At 43.1% G+C, this 21257-nt stretch overlaps 7 protein-coding genes across 12 annotated transcripts; 4 read left to right on the forward strand and 3 right to left on the reverse strand.

Moving 5' to 3' along the window:
• Positions 1–143: 143 nt before the first annotated feature.
• LOC110188063 (uncharacterized) lies at positions 144–957 on the forward strand. Its single transcript, XM_020957613.2, has one exon. The coding sequence runs from the start codon at positions 552–554 to the stop codon at positions 765–767; it is 216 nt and encodes a 71-aa protein (XP_020813272.2). The 5' UTR covers positions 144–551; the 3' UTR covers positions 768–957.
• A 256-nt stretch (positions 958–1213) lies between these two features.
• Positions 1214–3282, forward strand: ppk22 (pickpocket 22). The gene is made up of 8 exons (XM_020957332.2): positions 1214–1410; positions 1467–1673; positions 1733–1922; positions 1979–2112; positions 2168–2435; positions 2488–2716; positions 2770–3054; positions 3107–3282. Exons 1-8 carry the CDS (start codon positions 1214–1216, stop codon positions 3280–3282), a joined length of 1686 nt encoding a protein of 561 aa, XP_020812991.2.
• On the forward strand, positions 3107–4634 carry CAH4 (Carbonic anhydrase 4). Its single transcript, XM_020957333.2, has 5 exons — positions 3107–3566; positions 3626–3982; positions 4036–4186; positions 4236–4315; positions 4417–4634. Exons 1-5 carry the CDS (start codon positions 3426–3428, stop codon positions 4528–4530), a joined length of 843 nt encoding a protein of 280 aa, XP_020812992.1. The 5' UTR covers positions 3107–3425; the 3' UTR covers positions 4531–4634.
• Positions 4635–4677: 43 nt separating this feature from the next.
• On the forward strand, positions 4678–6480 carry HDAC11 (Histone deacetylase 11). Of its 2 annotated transcripts, none has more exons than XM_020957294.2 (2): positions 4678–5014; positions 5073–6480. In XM_020957294.2, exons 1-2 carry the CDS (start codon positions 4823–4825, stop codon positions 5913–5915), a joined length of 1035 nt encoding a protein of 344 aa, XP_020812953.2. In that variant the 5' UTR covers positions 4678–4822; the 3' UTR covers positions 5916–6480. The 2 variants fall into 2 exon arrangements, with proteins under 2 accessions (XP_020812953.2, XP_086686041.1); XM_086829915.1 differs by having other exon boundaries at positions 4703–5014; positions 5056–6480.
• Nct (Nicastrin) lies at positions 6045–9536 on the reverse strand. Of its 3 annotated transcripts, XR_015270998.1 has the most exons (8): positions 9317–9536; positions 9067–9162; positions 8317–9009; positions 7437–8250; positions 7155–7366; positions 6886–7096; positions 6645–6756; positions 6045–6585 (listed from the first exon to the last, which is right to left on the reverse strand). XR_015270998.1 is itself a non-coding variant. In XM_086829914.1 (7 exons), the coding sequence occupies exons 1-7, from the start codon at positions 9378–9380 to the stop codon at positions 6561–6563; spliced, it is 2115 nt and encodes a 704-aa protein (XP_086686040.1). In that variant the 5' UTR covers positions 9381–9536; the 3' UTR covers positions 6045–6560. The 3 variants fall into 3 exon arrangements, 2 of the variants coding, with proteins under 2 accessions (XP_086686040.1, XP_020812952.2); XM_086829914.1 differs by lacking the exon at positions 6645–6756; XM_020957293.2 differs by having other exon boundaries at positions 6045–6756.
• Positions 9537–9690: 154 nt separating this feature from the next.
• On the reverse strand, positions 9691–10473 carry LOC110187901 (60S ribosome subunit biogenesis protein NIP7 homolog). The gene is made up of 2 exons (XM_020957399.2): positions 10309–10473; positions 9691–10257 (listed from the first exon to the last, which is right to left on the reverse strand). The coding sequence occupies exons 1-2, from the start codon at positions 10362–10364 to the stop codon at positions 9771–9773; spliced, it is 543 nt and encodes a 180-aa protein (XP_020813058.1). The 5' UTR covers positions 10365–10473; the 3' UTR covers positions 9691–9770.
• A 767-nt stretch (positions 10474–11240) lies between these two features.
• Esp (Epidermal stripes and patches) lies at positions 11241–20341 on the reverse strand. 3 transcript variants are annotated; one of them, XM_020957245.2, is made up of 6 exons: positions 19898–20341; positions 14522–14698; positions 13206–13453; positions 12364–13135; positions 12002–12304; positions 11241–11938 (listed from the first exon to the last, which is right to left on the reverse strand). In XM_020957245.2, the coding sequence occupies exons 2-6, from the start codon at positions 14658–14660 to the stop codon at positions 11436–11438; spliced, it is 1965 nt and encodes a 654-aa protein (XP_020812904.2). In that variant the 5' UTR covers positions 14661–14698; positions 19898–20341; the 3' UTR covers positions 11241–11435. The 3 variants fall into 3 exon arrangements, with proteins under 3 accessions (XP_020812904.2, XP_020812902.2, XP_020812903.2); XM_020957243.2 differs by having other exon boundaries at positions 14522–15137; positions 19758–20339; XM_020957244.2 differs by having other exon boundaries at positions 14522–15137; positions 19898–20283.
• Between the last annotated feature and the right edge of the window lie 916 nt (positions 20342–21257).

Here is a 21257-nt window from a genome sequence, read left to right on the forward strand (position 1 = left end):
GCGCCCAACATGGCAATTGTTTATTGTTTATGCAAGAATTTGCTAATACAGCGCCTCAGATGGCGCACCTACGTCATTACCTAATGTCGCTGGAGTCGCTAATTAGAATTTAAATACGTACGACACCGAGTCTAGCCGTGCTAGTAGAGCCAAATCATTCACCACGCAATTAGAGTCAAGATCAGGTGCGATACATACGCTGACTCACGACGGCATAACGGGCTTCTGCTGCTGCTGCTGCTGCTGCTGCTGCTGATGCGGTGTGAATGACTTGGCGCGGGCAGCGTGTCAGTAAATATCGAGAAAACAAAGTGATCATAAAAAGCCATATCATACAAAGAGACTGCGCGAGATCTACGTGAGCGGCAACGCAATTCTCCGGCTATTCGGTGGATTTTTGCTGCGGTGCCAAAACCTGATTGATAAGCCAGCCAGCCGCCAGCCTCTGAGAACGGCAAGAACCGATCAGCCGCCAGCGATATTCATATAAATAGGCCGGTCGTCGGGTGTATTGCAGTTCAGTACACTTGAATCACTCTTCTTCACGAGCCATGTCAGTCCAACGAATCCTGATCAAGCTTATGGTTGCCCTGCTCCTGCTCCTGGCCGCCGTTTCAGGCTCACCGGCCCGTGGATATTACCAATCACCGCCGCGGGGCGGACGCAGCTACACGGACATTGCCCGAGTGGTGAATCCCAATCAATACGCCTTCGTTGGATCCCGAAACTATCCGGGTCAGCCCTTCTGGCCGGCGGGAAAACGTTGACTCCCGAGCAGAGGCTATTAATTTGTTTAAAATATATTCTTAGATCGATTCAGGTTTAGCTAAGAAATGAACTGATTTATATTTACACTGCAAAATACTCATCTAAAGTTAGCCCAGTTTTGTAACCTAAATAGTGAGACATTAAGAACAGTTATTGTTACTGAATAAATGTTAAGTTATGACTAAAAAACAATTTTTTACTTTACATTTCTTTGTTCGTTACTTCCTCTTAAGTTGGAAAAAATTGTTCTAAGTTCTTTGCCATCCGAATATAATTAAATCAATGAAATCGAACTGCTTGGAACTTAACTTAACTTGGTTAATTAAGACGACATTAATGGATTTCGAGCATTAGTTAGTTACACCCACTTATAAAAGTTTTCTTTATAAAAGAAGGGTTGAAGAGCCACAGACGGCACAAATCAACAGCAATCAACCTTCGTAAGATGGATAAAAACGAATCCTCATCCAATGCCATTTGGTGGATCAAAAATCCAAAGGCAGTGAAAGACAAGAAATCCAACGGGCTGCGTAAGTCATCTTTGGGATCTGCCTTTTGCCTTGATATGGCAGATCTGCTGCGGAATATATCGCTGCAAGGATACAACAAGCTTTTGTCACCGGACCTAACTCTGGGTCAAAGGTAATGCGGGTTGATCTTCCACTTACTTCTCACTTCTTTCGTTGGTATTTAAACAGAATGATTTGGCTGTTGCTCCACGTGGCCACAACCATTTCTCTGGTGGTAGTGCTCTCGCTCACGTGGGAGCAGTTCGTGGCCCAGTCCTTCGTGACCAACTTAAAGGATCCCCTCTATCCCGTCGAGAATGTTCCGTTTCCCGCGGTTTCCATATGCACCAACAATAGAATATCGCGACAGGCCATCATTCGGTATGCCGAGGAACTGTAAGCTATGCATTCCTTAATAAATAAAGCTAGTAAAAATTTAAATGAAAACAAATCAGGCGTCTGAGCAGTCCTGTGAGCCGTCCCGTGGAATACTATTTGGAGCGCCTAAGATTCTTCCGGGAGTTTTATGTTCATGTAGGTGTGGTGGTGGACACCGATGACTTTGTTACCTTCCAGACCTTTCTCGATGTCTTTGGTACCTGGAACAATGAGACCTTCTTCGACACGCGACGCATCATGAAACAGGTGAGCCAATGGTAGAGCTTTCAATCCGACAAAATAAGTCTCCGTATGCATCCTAGCTGACCCCCAGCTGCCAGGATTTGCTGCTAAAGTGCAGTCTAGCCAATGTGGAAATTCCCTGCTTCAGCAGGGATGCCTTTCAGGAAAGCCTTACCATGTACGGACCCTGCTGCACCTTCAACATGGAAAACAAGTAAGTAGATGAAGCTCAAGTTAACTATACTCTGACTGATTGTAATCGTGGACAGGCTCAAGCAGCGCAACTACAAGAATCGCCTAGCCAGTTCGGAGCTGGGTCTGACAGTAGTGCTGAACTCTAGCCAATCCGACTACTTTGCCCCCATCTTGAACACGAATGGCTATATTGTGTTGGTTCACAATGCAGAGAACTATGCCACTGTTAGCTCCTCGAACGCACTCGAGATGTTTCCGGGACAGGGAGAGGATAGTTACCTGCAGATCTATGCTCGGGTGGTGGATACCGATGACAGTCTAAAGTCATTCTCCCCATTTGGTGTAGGTTTGACCAAGTATATAACGGAGTTTCTAAATATCCCCCATCTTTCAGCGACGATGTTATTTTGACCACGAGGCGCAAAATCCCAGCAATGAACAAGTGATGAAGACCTACACTTACGCATACTCCTTCCCAAACTGCATCACCAGGTGCCGGATCCGGAGCATCATCGCCCTGTGCCGCTGTCTGCCCTTCCAATTGCCCCTCCAGCTGGTGGAGAACCTCGATGGAGTGGTGTACTGCACTCTGGGGCATATCTCGTGTCTCAACCAGTACATGTGTAAGCTGGTTAGTTGCTTGGCTTAAACTCAATGTAATCTCGGATCCCCACAGTCAAGTGGCGCAACGTGCTGACGGAAAGGCATATAATCCCGGGTCTGGAGAGGGAGATCGAGGAGGCCTTGTACTGTCCCCAGTGCCTGCCCTCCTGCAGCGACGTGCAGTACCGCGTATCAATGAGTGCCCTGCCCATAGACAATTATCTGGCCACCTTGAAGGTTGACGAGAACAACCAGACCGAGCTCAGCTCGGATATCTCCGTGTTGAGGGTTTACTTTGGCGATCTCTATGCCCAGTACTACATCCGTCTACTGAACAACGCCTGGTTCGAGGTGTTCAGTGAGTTTTCTTTATTATACCGTACTCGGAGAGTAATTGCACAGTTTTAAAGGTACTATCGGCAACATCATGTCCATTTTCGTGGGCTTCTCCATGGTGGCTATCTTCGAGATTCTCTTCTTTCTGACCAAGTATATCTATGAGGGCTGCAACCGCATCGTGGAGCAGAATATTATCGACCGCAAGGCTAAGCAGTTGGAGACCAAAAAGTTGTACATATGTCCATAGAATGTGGAATATTTGGAATATTACAAATGTGATTACAAATCATCTTAATTCTCGCAGAATTAAAATGAGACATTTTCGTATTGAAAACTTAGTCAAAAAGTCATAGTTTTCCGTAGTTTTGTAAATCTGTAAAAATTGTGTTCATGTTTCTTGTGGTTAGGAGCTTTGCACTAACCCATTCAGGGACCCGGAGTCACTTTGGCTTTAATTATGACAAGCAAGGAAGAGATTGGAATGTTAAGGGAGGTCGAAGGCAATCGCCCATTGCGCTGTGCACCTTTAATGTAAGCACTTTCCCTGTAAATAGTTGGAGAACTTTGGATAATGTCAACTTAATTCCAAGAGCACTACGTGTAATGTTCCCAAACTCAAGATGATTAACTATGACCAATCCTTGGGGGATCCCCTGGCAGTGATCAATAATGGACTGACTGTGCTCCTAAGGATACCAAAGACTGTTGGGGGTAGGCAGCCCGCTTTGAGCATAAGCAGTGAGGGCGGGCATGTCTTTGAGGCCCAACAACTGCATTTTCATTGGGGCTCCGAGCTGACCAAAGGATCCGAGCACTATTTGGATGATCAATTTTACGACGGAGAGCTTCATATAGTTCACAAGAATTCCAGCTACAAAACCAATCAGGAAGCTGCTCTGCATCGCAATGGCTTCGTTGTCTTGGCTGTCCTCCTTAGGCTCTCGGAGGTACAAGGCTTTTACGGTTAATCTTGTTCAGATTCTATTCCCTCCCACCGCAGGATCCCCTAACTGAATCTCCGGCAATGAATGAGATCTGCAAGCAAGTCGGAGAGATTTCTGATCTAAACGGCATCCAATCCCTTCAAGAGGAGATGGCCCTGGGCGACCTCTTCGTTAGCATAGACCCCCATAGATATTTGACCTACCAAGGTAGGTACAGAAAGTGGGATGCCCCATTATATTTACTATATTCCTAAAGGTTCCCTTACCACTCCACCCTGTGCTGAGGCAGTACTCTGGTTCGTTTTTCTGACCCCTGTCGATGTGCCACAGGAATACGTAAGCAATTCACAAACTCGCGAATCTCATTTTGCTTAAATTCGAGAAATATTATATTATTTAAAATCCAATTACTAACAGTAATCATTAACCATGTCTAGTGGCAGAACTTCTGGCAGCTGAGGGACTCTTGTGGCAAGCGTGTTCTTAATACTTATCGGCATCTACAAGATGATTGTGAAAGACCCGTTTACCTAAGTAAAGGCAATAACTGAGACATTTAATTTGCCTTTCCAATAATAATGGCATGTAAAGTTTAGTCATAAAACCAAAAAAATTGTGATGTACCGATGTAAAATAAAAATTGTGAAGAGTGCAAGAGATGTTTGTTTGTTTGCATTTGAGAAAGCTTAAGCTCAAGTGTTTTAATGAAAGCTTTTTGCCGACAAACAGCTGATTTTTCCAACCCGGAATGTCTCGGAATTGCATTTTCGTGCTGCGTAGGAGGTTCAACTGGTGTCGAACGGATGTAATCCACTCGTCATTTAGGCCTTAATTGGGGAAAACATGAAGCGCCTGACGGAGCGTGTGCATCACGAGGAGGTTGCAGAGTCCGAGGAGGTGGTTTGGGTGAAGCGGGATGACGCCCGCTCCGATAGCAAGCTGCCCATCGTCTACTCCAGGGAGTATGCAGTGCGGTTCGCTGGCCTTGAACGCCTGCACCCCTTCGATGCGGCCAAGGGCAAGCACATACAGCAGGTGTGTATGTATCCAGTGTCCTTCAACGCCACGCAATGTAGCGCCGATTTTGTCACAGTTCCTGTGCGCCGAGCTCCAGCTGGACGACGGTAGCTTCTACGAGCCCAAGGAGCTGAGCAAGGACCAGCTCCGCCGCATACACACTAGGGACTATCTGAAATCGCTCAAATGGAGCATGAATGTGGCCTGCATTGCCGAGGTTCCGATCATGGCCTTCGTTCCCAATCGCTACATCCAGCGGGCCTATCTCCGACCGATGCGTTTTCAGGCGGCCGGTTCAATTCTCGCCGGCAAGCTGGCCCTAGACTACGGATGGGCCATCAACCTCGGCGGCGGATTTCATCACTGCTGCTCGACCAGAGGTGGCGGATTCTGTCCTTATGCAGATATCTCTCTCCTCATCGTCCGGCTGTTCGAACAAGAACCATTCCGTGTGCGCCGCATCATGATTGTTGACCTGGACGCTCATCAGGGCAACGGGCACGAGCGTGACTTTTGCAACGTGGCCGCCGTCTACATTCTGGACATGTACAACGCGTTCGTCTATCCGCGGGACCATGTAGCCAAGGAGAGCATTCGCTGTGCGGTGGAGTTGCGCAACCACACAGAGGATGCTTACTACCTGAGACAGCTGCGACGCTGTTTAATGCAGTCATTGGGCGAGTTCCGTCCGGATGTTGTCGTCTATAATGCGGGCACCGATGTGCTCAAGGGAGATCCTCTTGGTAACTTGGCCATCTCGGCGGAGGGGGTCATGGAGCGGGATAGGTTGGTATTTAGCACGTTCCGGGCGTTGCGAATACCAGTGGTCATGCTACTTAGTGGCGGCTATTTGAAACAATCCGCAGGCGTTATAGCCGACTCCATTGTCAATTTGCGTCAACAGGGTTTGTTAACCTAAATTTTTGAGCCGGATTTTGTATTGTACCAAAGTAGTACAAAGCTTCGAATTACTGGAGTAAAGATGGACTTGTGTAACCGACAGCTGTGAATGGAAAACTGAACGCATATATGGCAGTGAAATACATGGTTTACACCTTATCAAAATTTATTAAACATATATATGTATAATTTAAAGTCGTTATCATAATAATTATTTGTCTTCTATGAAGTGATGATTTCAGATCATTAAGTTCAGTATCGCAAAAGATGCAGAAGGTATAAATATTTCCATTGTTTTAGGATTTACATATAGCAGTTCTTGTCACAATATTTGTACAGACATCTCTTCCTTGGCATTATTAGAGGTTCCATTATAATTTTCGTTTATCTCTATGTACACTGCGAAACGGGCGGGAGGCCGGAACAAGTAAACCGAACGAATTTCTTGCGCAAGAGAGTACTGATTTTGTCGCAATTGGTTAAATATCTATTATATATGATACAACATAGTCGCTAGAGGCTAATTCACTTGTTTAAAATACAAAAATACATATAAATAAACGTTTGCTTAATGGCTTAAATTACGAATTAGAATATCATTTTAGTGTCTTTGTTTAGATAATTTCCTGGCATTTGTTTAGATTTTCTTGAGGAAGTCCACTGACTAACAGGCCGTCGGCGGCGGCAACCTAAAAGGGCACACATATGTATATCAGAGAGCAATAAATGGGAACTCTAGGAAACTAACTACTTCGAAAACAGTTAACGCGCATGCATGCAAAGTTTTGTGGAATGAACACGAGCTGAACACGATGATGATGGCTCCGCTGCAGCAGTTGTAACTTCATCAACCAAATAATCTAAAAACAATAAATCTCAAATAAATATTACAAGAAAACCAAAAAGAATTCACTATGATCTGAATATGACAAAAGGATGGTGACAATGGGTTTCCCAATAAAACGGATGATGAGCAAATGCTGACTTACGCGGCATTGCTAGCTGGCAAGTCCTCGAAGAGGACTTCCGAACGTGAGCTAATTATGTACACCAAACAGAAGGATACGATGAGCACCACTATGCCGATGCTGAGTGTTGTGATCTGGTGCACATTGGACGGACGCAGGAAGATGCGTGCACTGAACTGGGACCAGGTGGACTCGGTCCATGTGGAGTATTGGCCTGAGCTCCAATCATAATCTAGTAAAATCGCGAAATTTAAAATAAGTTTAAAAGATGGAAAAAGGTTAAGGCTTACCATCAATAAGAAAAGCCGGACTTAAGGCGTAGCTGTAGTTCTGGGTCGTAAGACGGCATTCGCCGACGTTGTTATAACCGGCAAAATAGTGCAGCGGCAATTTGGTACAGTTATCTTTGTGAATATTTGGCTGAGGCTGCGACAGCAGGTAACCTAGAACACGATACGTCCAGCCAGATGACTCCTGAGATCCGCCCAAAACGCTTATATAGCTGTAATGGTAAACAATAGTAATATTGCATTAATTTTGCGTAATTCCTTTCTTGCAGCTCACACACTCACCGCATCGGAGGTAACTGCAACCCGTTGGGACTTCCAGGATATGACGAGGCCTTGAAAAGCGGACAGTCTGCCGACTGGAGGAAACAATAAAGAAGTTCGTCGGCCAGCAATGGATTGGCCACCTTGGTGCCTGTGTATTCCTTGCCAGTAAGCGTTTGGTAGAGCGCCAATGCCACAATTGAAGATATGTTGCGCACTTTCATCTGCAGGGAATCAGCTTTCAACCCCTTAAAGTCGCTCACGTCCGCTAATTGAGTGAAATCCTGGCTTGAGTTGGCATAGGTAAAGTCTACATTGTCCGCATCATCGTAAATGGAATGATAATATTTGTTTGTTGGCCGGGCGTTCAAAATGAGGGCGGGAAACTTTGGATCTCGCCGCAGGAAAGACTGCGCCGAGGTGGGCGGTATGTGGGCGCTAATCTCCGACTGTATGTTTAGGTTGAAACCGTAGCGTGGTGTTTTGGCATAGTTGTTTAGCTGCGCCAGCAGTTTCTGCGCATGGTCTGATCCTCTCAAGGCATGCAGCTTGATGTTAGCTATGTCATCCAACGTACCAATGTCCAGCATGAACTCTATATTGTCAAAAGCAATCGGATAGCTGCGTGCAGACTCTGGGGGGAACTCGAGTTTCTCCATATCGTAGACAAACCTCTGTGACCCGATATAGTCGTATGATTCTCCATTAAAAGTCACAAAGAGAACATTTCGGCGGGATTCGGGAAGCGAGCTCTGAGGCGGAAGCAGTTGCCGTAGAAGATTCGCCACCTGCGTAAAAACGGCGAGCCCCATTAGGGAATCCATTGCTCCAAGACCTAAAAAAAAGAAAAGAATAAAGAATAAGTGTATATAGGGATTGGAATGGATAAGCCCATGCTTACCAACTCCATCAAACATGCTAACCGTGTCCAACCGGCAAGTAACCATTATAAATTTTTCGTTCGTCCTGATAACTTCGACACCGCCATCGATTAGAGGCTCCCGTGGGTACACAGTGGCATACACATTGCGTCCCTCGAGTGGATCGCAGTACTTGCTGCCACCCAAGTTGTTGATAAAATTGGTGCGCCGCATGCACACCTCAGTGTTGACGGCGGCAGACATGAAGGATTTGACCTCCACGGCGCAAAGACTACGCAGGGCGTGCGTCTCGTAGTTTTTGTTGTTGAACTTTTCAAAGCACGTCTCCAGCTTCTTGATCTCGTCGGGATCGGCGATGTAGTAAATAGGAAAGGGGAAGTCCTCGTGCAGGAGACCAGTGCCCCAGGGATTCCAGTTTTTGGCCGGATTGCTGGCATCGCAGGTCTCGCTGCTGCTGCTGTTGATTCCGCTGTACTGGTTGGGACAATTGAGCTCGTGGGAGAACTGTTTCATCTTGTCCGGCTTGTTGATCAGCAGCACCACCGAGATGTTTTGCGGTCCGGCCATTTTCAGTCGCATCAGGTTGTAGCGGGTGAACAAGTGCGGAGGTATCAGCGGAGCGTACGGTGGCGATGGGGGACTGGCGAGCAGGAAATCCAAGTCAGCCTCCACATTGATCCGATGCAGCACGCCCACGGAGCCGGAATAAGTGGCTGTGGGAGACTAAGATTAAACACTTTTTGTGAGGACATTTTCCGTCAAGCACTCACATGAGCAGCCGGTCTGGTGGGTGCCGTTTAGTCGTCGGAAACAGCTAGCTCCCAGAATGGGCTTGTACATCTTATCGCGCGTCCGTTCGCCTTGAGCTACGGGTAAAAACAAGAACGGCTTAGGTGACTCAGCATGTGCGAATTGGATTTCTCCGTCCAAGGGGAGTGGGCGAGGGAGTTTCAGCAAATCACAGTCAGCAATTGCAGGCACCGCCAGATGTCTGGGTTCGGTTCTGCTTCGATTCCTTACCCACATAGGCGCCGTGCACAAGCATGAGCAGCCATATCACAGCCGCACTTAAACGCTTTTCCATCGGAAGACCCTTTGCTAGCCTTGTTCTTATCTTCGCTTAGTTTTCCAAGATTTCGGCAAAAAGAAAGGCAATAAATGCTCGCTAAAACAAAAACATTTTACTACCAGTGTGGCCGTAGTTCTACAGATGAAAATAGCCAAATTGACAAAATTATACCATAAAATTCAAACAACGTATGTGAACATCAAACAACGTAACATCTTAACATAAGTGATAATTATTCAAAATCAATGATAACCGGAACTAATGATTTAAAATAAGCTGATATAAAACTCGTCTATGTACCTCCATATCAAAAACACAAACTAAATCAATTTTTCTGTAGAATTTTAATTTACCTAAACATGGTTAGAAAAACATGTAACACTAGAGCACTTAAAATATACGGTTCTAAAACAGCGTGTCTTCGGTGCGAATGTACTCGCCTATGTCCGATTGGTGAAAGCAAACAGTGGTCAGGGGATCGGCGGTCTTGCAGTCTGTGGTAGAGCGGGCCAGGACGCCAAATCCGAGAGGCAGATCGTTCATCGAGTACACCACTACGCCCTGGTACTGTGCGGCGTTTTCCGTGATGCGACCCAGACCAGTCTTGGGGATATGGTTGCCGTACAGGAACTGCTGCTCGAACGAGGACTTCACCCACACCTTGTACTGCGCGTAGGGGGCCAGGTAATTTAGGGCTGTGATTTGGAACTTTAGCTTGTTCGTCTTGGAGAACTTTCCAAAGCAAGTGCCTACGCACACTAGCTGCTTGTAGCCGAAACATTCGCTCAGCTTCAGGATGCGCTCCGACACGTAGTAAACACGATCCTTGTGCTCGCGAAAGCAGTAGGTTCCATCAGGCCGATCAATCAATTGCTTCACATTTGTACCAATACTAAAAACAACCATATAAGCGATGCACCGAAGAATCTAGTGTAATACTCACTATTTGGAAAGCTTCTCGAACAGGATCTTGGCACGTTCGTCACTCAGGCGTTTCATTTTAAAATAGTTTAAGCAAATTCAAGAAAAACAAAAACTAGCCGCTACACGTGAAATAAGATAGAGATGTGAAAACTTTTCAACTTTATTTCCGTGGATTAGTGCTATCGATACTATCGATGTTCAAAAATCATAATTTTAAAACATAATTTTTTTTAGACTATCAACAATTTAATATTTTTGCTCGCTTAAAAAACGAATATTTTTATTCATTTCATATCGATTATACTCTATAGCATTAAGACACATGGTAAACATCAAATGATATGTGATTTTTTTTTGTTGTAATCGTTAATGATAATAATAATTTATTTTTTTTTACGTTCCAATTAATTTTTGCACTCTTTAAATTAAGATAATAAATAAAAAAAAAATAAAGTGATTTATTTACAATTTTCCATTCATGGTGTATCGATGTTGTTCTGTTGTTCTGAACTGCTTTAGTGTTGTGGAACGTTGGACAGTTGCCAAATCTTACTGCACTAGAAATCGATATTTTTACTCGATTTCTCAATGTACATTTTGAAACAAAAAAAAAACGTTAAAAGAATAAAACGTTGTAAAATAAAAGAGGTTGTTAGAATCACTGGCATCGACTTTTATGAATTCAAAGGAACGACTTTAGGTCCTTAGTAGCAGCTGTGGTTATGGTCGTTTTATTGGCGGTAAAAAATGATCAGACCACGAAAATCGGCAAAAGTTATTTTTTGAATACAACTTTTATAAAAAGCCGACTTGACCTCTAGCCTGGAAAAAAATTGCAGAAAATGTTCTCAAGTAATTAAGATTATAAAAAGTCTTGTAAAAAATATGTAAATCTCTTGCTATTAATCCCATTCTATTTTATAAAACCCAAAATAACCAATGAATAATAAATTTGTTTGCATTTTTTTAGAACAAACTTTTTTGAATTAAGGTAATTATTCTATATTATTCAATAAGTCCGAAATAAACTTATTTCTAATAGTGTTTGGGTTCTGTCTAATAATAAACACTTACAAATACATAAATAACTAAAGCAAACACTTAGTCTAATCATGAAGTATCACGTATTCAGGTGGAGTTCATGCCTCATGCCGTCTCCAGGCGTTTCTGTACGTATTGCCGCTCCTTCAGCAGCTCGTCTAGCTGCTGTTCTTGGTAGTAGACCACAAACTGGGCCGCCGACACCTGCTCGAATATGGCGCAAATGCTGGGCTTCAGGTTGTAGAAGAAGAGCAGCTGCCCCCGCTGGTTAAAGTCAGTGATCAGAGAGTCAATAACCGTCGCTGTCGTGAAATCGGCTCCATACACATGGGAGGCATCGATGACCACTGGCAGATTTTGGCGCATGGACTGCTTGTTTACCAGATTCCTCACATAATCCACCGATGGAAAGATGAGGCAGCGGTCTGGGGTGATCATGGAGTACTCCACGCCTGACTGTGTTGTCAGCAGTTCGGTAGTGAGCTTGGGACGCGCCGCATGGTACAGAATGAAGATGACGTTTAGTCCAACACCGATTAGAATGCCCCACTCCAGAGGTAAGACCAGACAGGCTACGAATGTTCCCACTCCAGGCACGAGATCACTTCCTGAAATATTACATTGAATTTACATTAGATTTGCTTTAAACTTGACTTGTTTTAAGTTCTTACTCTTCGATCTCCACATGGGCTTGACCACCCTGACCTCAATCATGAACACCACTGCGGCTATGATGATGGCGGCAAGTGTGGGCCGGGGAATAAAGTAGAAGTAGGGGGTAAGGAATACAAGTGCGATCATCACCAGACCACCCGAGTAAATGTTGCTCAGGGGCGTTCGGACTCCGCTGGCGTTGTTCACTGCTCCTCGACTCAAGGCTCCAGTTCCTGGGAAAGCCTGGACAAAGGAGTTGAAGATGTTGGCTGTTCCAATGGCGATCAGCTCCTGGGAGGCATCCACCGGCTTACCGTTGGCTGAAAAAATTGTCTATCAGCCGGGCAAAGCAAATAGCTAAGAGGATTTTCTCACTCACCGAAGGCCTTACAAATGGCAATGTTTTCCATTAGTGAGATCAGGGGAATCACCACTAGGCCGGAGCCCATACTGTGCACCATCTCCACGAATCCCTGGGCGACGCCATTGCTCGTCTCATTGGGACTCAGCGAGGTGGGCGGCAACTGCAGACTGGGCAGACCAGGTGGAATATCCCCCACAACTCTGAAGGGGGCACCGTGCTCCTCGCTGTGGAGCATGTAACCCATGGCACAGCACACGACCACCAGGATGGCGTTGCGAGCGGTTCCTACGATCCACAGAATCTTGTTAACCGCCCGCTGGAAAGCGGAGCACTCTTCGTCACTCGCTGGTCCAATGCGGCAGGAGGAGAGGCTGCGCATGAGCAACAGCACCACAATACAGGTAAGTCCGAGGACCGTGTCTCCCGCCCGCGTGTGCTCAATGTTGTGGAAGACCTGTGTCCAGATCTCTACGAAGGTGTTACCCTTGGCCGTGATTCCCAGCACGCTTTGGATTTGCGAGGTGAGGATGATGAGAGAGACGGCGGAGGTGAAGCCCGAGGAGACTGGACCCGACACAAAGTCTATGAGAAATCCCAGCCCGAACAGACCCATTAGCAGCTCCACTATTCCGCTGAGAAGGCAGAGAAGGACGGACTTCTGCCACGATCCCTGGGCAGCTTGGTATGTAAGCAGCGCCACAATAGCCGAAGGACCCATTGGCACATCCTTGCAGCTGCCCAAAAAGATATATACGAAGCAGCCCACAAAAGAGCCATATAGACCATACTAAAATGGAGATAACAAACATTAGGATTAGGATTTTATGATCTATTTTATTCATAGTGTTTTTACTTACAGCAACGGGTAACCCTGCGATGCCCGCATAGGCCAGCGCCTGTGGAATGACGGTAAGACCCACGGTTATGCCCGCGACTAGGTCGCCCACTGCATCCTGGCTGTTATAACGTGGCAGCCAGCTGACGATGGGCAGGCGCTTGTGCAGGGTCTTGCGGTTGAAGGTGCGCCGGCTACAGTCCTGCAGCCAGCTCCGGGTGCAGCCAAGCGTGCTCAGCGGTGGCTTCACCTTCTTGCCGTCCTCGGTCACTGGAAAGGTCGAAACGAAAGCGCAGAAATTGGTCAGAGATGCCGGAAAAGTGAGTTTAATGAGCTGCGCGATAGCGGCACTACTTGGTTTTAAGTTCGCTTCTGATTCATAATCATAATCATAATCACGTACTAGCTAGCACCACGCTCCATCTGCTGCCTTTCCCACTCCCAATTCCCCCTTTGGGCCGAGCTCAGACAGTTGGATTTCTGTTTGCTTTCTGGTATTGTAATTGCTTGCGTTTTTATTATTTTTTTTTTTTTGTTCTGAGGCTTTCCATGATCTAAACGAATTTCATTGCCAAGGCCTGGTGTAGCTTAACGGCTGAGAAAACGTGGAAAACAATTGCATTTATCTCTGAGTGGAAGGCACGGGGCGTATACTTGATGCTGCGTTTTCACTTCCAATTCGATGAGAAGTCGGAAAAATTGGCTGAATTCCAGTTAACTAATTTAATTGCACGTAAGCTAGGAACTAATTATGAAATCAACAGCAATTTGTGGTGAAAATTTCGAAATAAATAAAAAAGCTTGCCAGGTACTTTGTTGCGTAATAAATTGTTTGTTGAGCTAATGTTGCAAATTCGATAGTTGCCTTTCGTGATTCTGAAAAACCATTAAAGCAGTTCTAATTTGATTTTACAATTCTCCAATTTATAGTTAATGGGTGCATTCGTTTAAGCCATTCAAGCCCCTCCAATAATTTAATGGTAATTTGCGAAAAAAAAATGTACTAATAAATCAAATTGCTAATAATTTATATTCGCTACACTGTTAAAATTATCTTTATACCGGAGGATGCAATTTATATAAGACTCAAACTAACACAATTAATAAAAAAAAACTCTTTAATACTAGTCTAGAATTTACGAGATATAATATATCAGTTACTGTCAATAGTTTAAGACTTTCAACCTCATTTTAAATTGGTCAAAGGAAATAAATGTGTTTTCAACTTGTCAAAATGAAACAAATATACCGAATACATTTAAAAAAAATGTCGAGACCTTGGTCTTAGCTCACTGGCCCTATTCAAATGCTGTCAGAGTTGTTGTTAATTAGACTTACGAATGAACTCCTTGGATCCTTGGGAGCCCACGCTGTTGCCACTGCCATTCTGATCCGTGAGATTGGTACTGATGCTGATCGTTGAGCACTTGAAGCCGTCGTTGAAGTACACATGATCCGAGGCCGGATTTGACTTCATCTTTGGTCCGCGTTCGGATACAAAAATAAATAAAAACACTGCGATCGAAATTCAGGTTAATTGGGGTTCCCCGTATAACAGTTGCTGCCGGGGTGACACCAGGTGACACTAGATATACTGCAGACACTCGCGTATGGTCGTAGATGCATCTATTTAGTCTGTACGGCTAGATGCTAGGTAGCAAGTAGGTAGGTAGAAAGTATCTGAAAGATGCTCGACGCTCGCCCGCTCGGTTCTGGTCGGTGTGCTCTTCACACGGCAGCGTTTCGAACGAAACTGTTTTGTACTTGATGCGAACCTTGTCTTTTATAAAAATCAAAACTTTGTTGACGCTCCGCTGTGTTATTGTTGTTCGGCGTCTTCGTCATTGTTGTTTCCCGTAGTATATCGAGTCGTCGGCGAGCCTCAGTTTTGGGCCCGACATTATTGTTGTTGTCTTGTCTAGGGGAACCTAGCTGGCTGAACTGATAATCGAGCCTGGGGGAAATGGATAAAGACAGAAGTGATGAGTTCCCATTGCGTGATTCGTTCCCTTTTCGAAGCACTTAGTGCTGCTTGTGTCTCCGATTTCGGATTTTCGCTGATCGGGGAGAAGAAAGGAAAGGAAGTTGTAAATTCTTTTCGTATTAGTCCATAATTATTTGCCTGGCTCGGCACTTTTTGTTTTGAAAGCATTCGACCAACACGTGAGAGCGGTCAACAGTTTTTGCTGCTTGTTATTATTATTTCTCCACCGATATACCTCTGAATAACTGGAATGGAAAGTTACCCAGAACTCTGAGCGGGGGAGTCCACAAAAAATACCCGAATTATGGACCCTACATTTTTGGGACTTTCCTGACGAAATTTTTCCACTTATTAAAAGGAACAGGTACAGGTATCTTTTCCTTTGTCTTCGAGACCATTCCAGTAGGGGGTTTTTCACCTCTTACGACGCCGTCTTTGGCCAGGTAATGAGCTAAGACCTCTGGCTGACCCAAACCAGATTGAACTGGACCACTCTGCTGCAGACGAAATCACTCTCTAAGAGCGTGACCGAGTGCAGTAGTTCAAGCCGTGCATATGGGAAACCTGTAGATATATTCTCAAGAAGAGCAATACTCTCTGGCTTTGATTTGCTTTTCATCTTCATTGAAAGTGGCACTGCATATTTGTATTAAATCATCCTTTGTTTGGGAGTCATTGAAATTACAAATATAATTTAATTTCTTAATCACCTTTTTGTCAACTTTTTAAATGTCCAGAAGTGACAAATTTCAGAAATACTTCTTTTATTAGTTTTTATTTTGTAATTTCCAAAAATATTATTGAGTTTACTATTTTAAGGAATTTTCAGATATATTGATTAGTCTCCACATTGCTAAGCCTTCCAGACACTCAAATAAACCATAAACAATCACACGAAATCTAAGCTAAGCTTGCCGCAGAAATAGTTGCGTCGAGTATTCTGAATATTTCAGAGATATGAACTTGACACTATATAAGCGAAGACCCCAGGCTAGGCAAACAAAAGGCGATACCAAAAAATGTCATGGATAAATAAATATTTAAATGCACGGCTTAGTGACAGCTTGGGGTCGAATAGGTTTCCGATGGAAATTCGAGTCATAAGTTAAGCGTTAACGTTAATTCTGTGCAAGATGGGTTTGTAAATGCACGAAAACTGTGTGATTCCCGAGCCGAAATGCATTCAAAGTGTTGTCACATGCTATATGAGAAAAACGTGTATTTTTATTTAGTTTCAGATCGAAACTTTCTATGCAACCGTCACAGTTCGCTTAATAGATATAAACTTGCTAATTTACTTTTGACTTTTTTCAGAAGCATTGCACTTGGAATTCGAGATGAACATTTAAATTCAAGCAAAACTTCGCCAAAAAGCTTCCTAGACAGCTGATACTGTGACAAATGGAAATATTTAAATTAATTGAAACGGGCTGTTTATGATAAAAGGCCATAAATATCACTGTCTTTATAGCCTGGCCAAGTTCAAAGACGGAGAAGCAGGCGGTTTCGTTATTAATACTCACTGTTTGAAAGGGTCTATTAGGCCTAACGAATTGTTTTAATGGACTAACCCGAAAAACAATTTTAAAGCACTATATATTTGGGGGATAAATACTTTACAAATTTATCTTATTTTAAAAGAGGTAGAAAAACAGCAATAAAAGTTTATAAAGTACTCTATATATAAATAAATACAAACAAAAACTTCTTAGTTCGAATTCCTTTTAGGAATGTAAATTAAAACATATTCTTTCTCAATTAATTTAAGGAAGAAGGTTTTTTGCTGGGTATCTCTCAGGTCTGTACCCAATCGCTTTAACTATCTTACACGTTTCGAAACCACTTTATGTTTTCGGGCTTTTTTTGTGGCTTTTTTGTTGTGCATTTTGTTTCCTAAACGCAGTCCAATGACTTGAATACTATCGGTCAGGTGGCAAATAGTTTATTTGCAACAACACATTCATTTTTTTTTAAATTAAAATATATAGATACGTCAAGACGCCGGTTACTGGTTTCATTCACATTTCAATGATCTGATCTTTTAGGAACTGACTGTTACTCTGAGGAGGGGACACTCCTTCTGGCGAATCTTTGGGCTAATTTTGGATGATGTCAAACAAGCTGGCGTTTGCAAATATCGCCGTGAAAGTCTTTTCTATATATATACACTTTCCAAAGGCATTTCCCTTTGTTTTGGTTTATTTTTAACTATTTAAGAGCCTCACACTTGGAAGATAAGTGGGCGGGGAGCGAGTTTGAGCGAATTGTGGGCGTGTAAGTCAATTGGACGCCACTGGAATCGTCTGTACTGGACTTGAGCTAATTGCCTTCAAATTAAAACTTCCTCGTCGAAATAATAATTGTATTTAATTAAAGTTTGCTCATACGCACTTAAATATTACACATACAGCTGACCGCCCAGAGGCACACACGTGTTTGAACTTTGCACCCCGACAGGTGTGTGACCTTTGCCACCGAAATGTGTTCTCCCTCCCCGAAGGGCACTCGCAAAAGTAAACATACACTTTTTAGCAGCGATAATTCCCCGATATACTCGTGACTTTCTCAATGTTCCCTTAAATTTGGTGTCTAAAAACTCCACAATCTGGCTAATAAGCCCACAAAATGGCCAACAGGAAGCACAAATGTTCAATTAATTGATCAATTACATTTCGCTGTTCAGTTTTTGCTGTCCGTCCACTTGTTACCTGTTTTGTTTGTTTGTTTTTTCATTTGACTTTTTTACGGCTCGAGCTACAGGGCCAATTGCGAAATATATTTCGCATGACTTCCAAATCATCACAAAGGGCGTAACGAACCGCACGGGGCGTGGCCAATCGCCGTACAATTTCTACAAAACAACGAACTGTCCCCCATTTTAATTAAATGCGTTCGGTTTGTTTTTAGATTTCTGTCGTAGCTGAATTCCTATATATACCTATCTATATCTATATATCCGAAAACTGTATTTACAGAGCACAAGAGGGTTTGTTTTTTGCGAAAAATGTGAGACTATCGCAAGAAAATCACGTATACAACATGTTACTCCATATACAAAGGCATTTATATTTGCATATTGGTGCGGATACTTACAGTTACACATTTTGAAGGATATTAGAAAGATGTTTACTGTAGAACGTGATCGGGAATAGTTATATAGGGGATGAGGTAATCGAAATCATTTCTTAAATTATTACTTTTTCGGTACATTTTTACCTTCGAACGGACGTTATTTTTTCTACAAAACAGGGCTAACAACTAATCCAATATTGTGTACTAATTTGAGGTTTCTCTTTTGGCTCTTCTGCCTTTCATGAATGGCTCAATTGTTCAAGTCAATGTCGTGGCTTTACAATAGCTTGTTTATATTCGGTGTTCTCAGAATTTGGATTTCATGCAGTATATTTGCTATAAACTCGGTTCGCCAGCCAGAGAATGTGCATTTCATGATACTCAAAAACTAAAACAAACTAATTCAGCAGAAGTAACTTAAGTAACCTGTTGGGAGACGGAGACACAGTTACAATTCCCTCGTTAGTTCATAATTATTTGACTGAATGGATGATTTATCGCAGGGTAAACAATTTTAAAATTTAGAGCCCCATAAAACGAGTTTCCTCATCTATGTGTATCTGGTCCTACAGGGGGAAACTGCTACCGGCTTTTATTTGTTTTGAATATTTATAACTCGATTGTTTATATTTGATGGCGCGCAGTTTTTTGATAAGTTTGCGATTTTTATGCAAAACGCGTTTCCCTCGACGATTACGCATCAAAGGAAACCACAACTGGAATCTGTGCGGAATCTTATCATAAAAACCATCCATATATCTTCAAATTGAGATCGTTTTAGATTTTGTTTAAGATATGCAACGACGCTTGTATAGTATATCTAAAGTGATTCAAACCGAACTTAACCAGTTCAAGCCGCAGGTCGCGATAGGATCAGCTCAAGGCACTTGAGAATATTTCGAGAGTCGAGAGTATTTTTGAGAGGTGAAAGTCAACACTAAGGAATAAATTCGTAATTAGCAAGCAGGTCTCAATCTAAGGAATTTGATGTAAAATGATAACTAACTTCCCTAAAATTCGGCAACTGAAGGTTCTTCTTCTTGAGTAATTAATATGGGCTAAACGCCGACAGCAACTCCGTGTTTGGATTAACTAACCCACCCATTTAGGGAACCTTTGTTTTAAACACGTTCCCGCGTTTCCGTCACGTAATCTAACGACGAATTCTCACTGCCGCATGCCATAAATCGCATGTCTTGTTAACTGAAAACAATTGCCAAGTTACAAGTTCGTAATGGAATTTATTCTTAAACAGCTTCAAAATATTAAAGTTAATCCGGGGCCGTAGCATCTTGGAGATGCGAATTTTAGCCAAAATGATTCATTTAATTGACACTTCATTGAGGAGATCATAAAATTAGCACATTTTATGGCATTTTATGAACCCAATTAGCATTGGGACTTGGCTTTGAGGTAGTCATAAACAAATTGGTAATCGTTTAGTGTTAAACGTTAATCGACCGTTCAAATTGCGTCAATGGATTTGTGGCCAAAAGAGCTGCTAAAACTCAGACTTACGGCACTTGCAATGGGAATTTTCACTGCCAACAGTTTTGTCCAGTTTGTTTGCCCCATTTAATATCCACCGCTGTCTGTTGTACATATGTATAGCTGGATGTCATCTGGGTCTGATGTCAGCCCGGAAAAATGTGGCTTACCCTTGTAGGTGTGTGTGTGTGTGGTTGGGGGGGGTGGGCGCAAATAGCCCAATTACAGCTGGAATGCCAGTCGCTGTCTATTGAAATTGGCCCAAAACGATTCGGTGCCACCGGAAATGTGATTTTATTCGCATTGACTTTGGCGCGCGTCGCACACCTCAAATTGAATTTTTTCGTTGCCAGTTCTTCATTGTCTGTGCGTTCTAATAACTATGTTTGATTCCAATGAATATTTATGCGGCACCACTCCAAGAGTCGAATCAAGTTCGCATGCAAATGGCGAATGCAGGCCATAAACTTTTAGATCTCTGCGGATTTACGTTGATTCTTACACGCGCACACACGCGACTCGCAGAGGTTTATGTTTGATTTGATTTGATTTTTCACCGGCAAACTGTTGGCTGATCGCACAGCCGGATCGGTTAAGTAAATAGGCGTTACTGCGGCCCGTTCAGATCTCGGGGCCCGGAAAGCCCTCGAAAGTTGTCACCGCTCCTCGGCAGCGATCGTTCAATTGTTCGTGGGAGCGGAGCGTGGCGCTGTTTGCTTTCGACGGCGAGAGCCGAGCTTTGGCGCGGGGAAAGCTTTCGCACAGTTTCCCCATTTCTCTCGCGCTTTTCGGCAAAGATATTTGAAAGTAAACCTCGCCTCGAATGGGGCCAGGCGAAAGCTGTTGGCATTACAAAATAGCCAACTTGTTAACATATTGATAACTATTATGCTGCATTAAATCTGTACCAATCTATTAATAATCAATGCCGCGCGCATTTACCCCGACAGCCGGAGTATAGATAAAGGTTAGATAACCGATTAGTTCAGCGTTGTAAAAATGCAATAAACTGGGAGGAAACGTATCAGAAAATAGTCAAGCAATATAGATCCACAATCTAAATTCAAAAGTATTGTTAATAAAAGTACGTATTTCCTTACCAATTCATATGTAATTATAGAGCATATTTATACATCATCTATTTAAACCTAATCTATCAATTGATTTAATTCAACTATTTTAAATAAATACTATTACCAACAATCTACATACGTCAATTACTTCTTGCAAGATTTTGGTCTTACAACCAGGCATTATATAATGGGAACCATTTCAAATTAGCAGTAAATCAAAGCTATAATTACATTACTGCCAGAACCAATATCTTTAAGCCCCCATTAGCTAAGCTAAGATACACATGTATGAGATATTAGGATCCAAAAATATTTGAATACATTTGAATATTTGAATCTTTCCTTATGTCTGTCAGTTTCTGATGGAAAACAAATCCTATTTCTAGTAACTTTTTTGATTGTTCGGAGGATTGTGTGTTATATATCCTATTAATACAAAATAACTCGTACTAACTAA

Source organism: Drosophila serrata, unplaced genomic scaffold, assembly GCF_035046125.1.
Source record: "Drosophila serrata isolate PLE 108 unplaced genomic scaffold, ASM3504612v1 contig_228, whole genome shotgun sequence".
NCBI classification, from domain to species: domain Eukaryota; kingdom Metazoa; phylum Arthropoda; class Insecta; order Diptera; family Drosophilidae; genus Drosophila; species Drosophila serrata.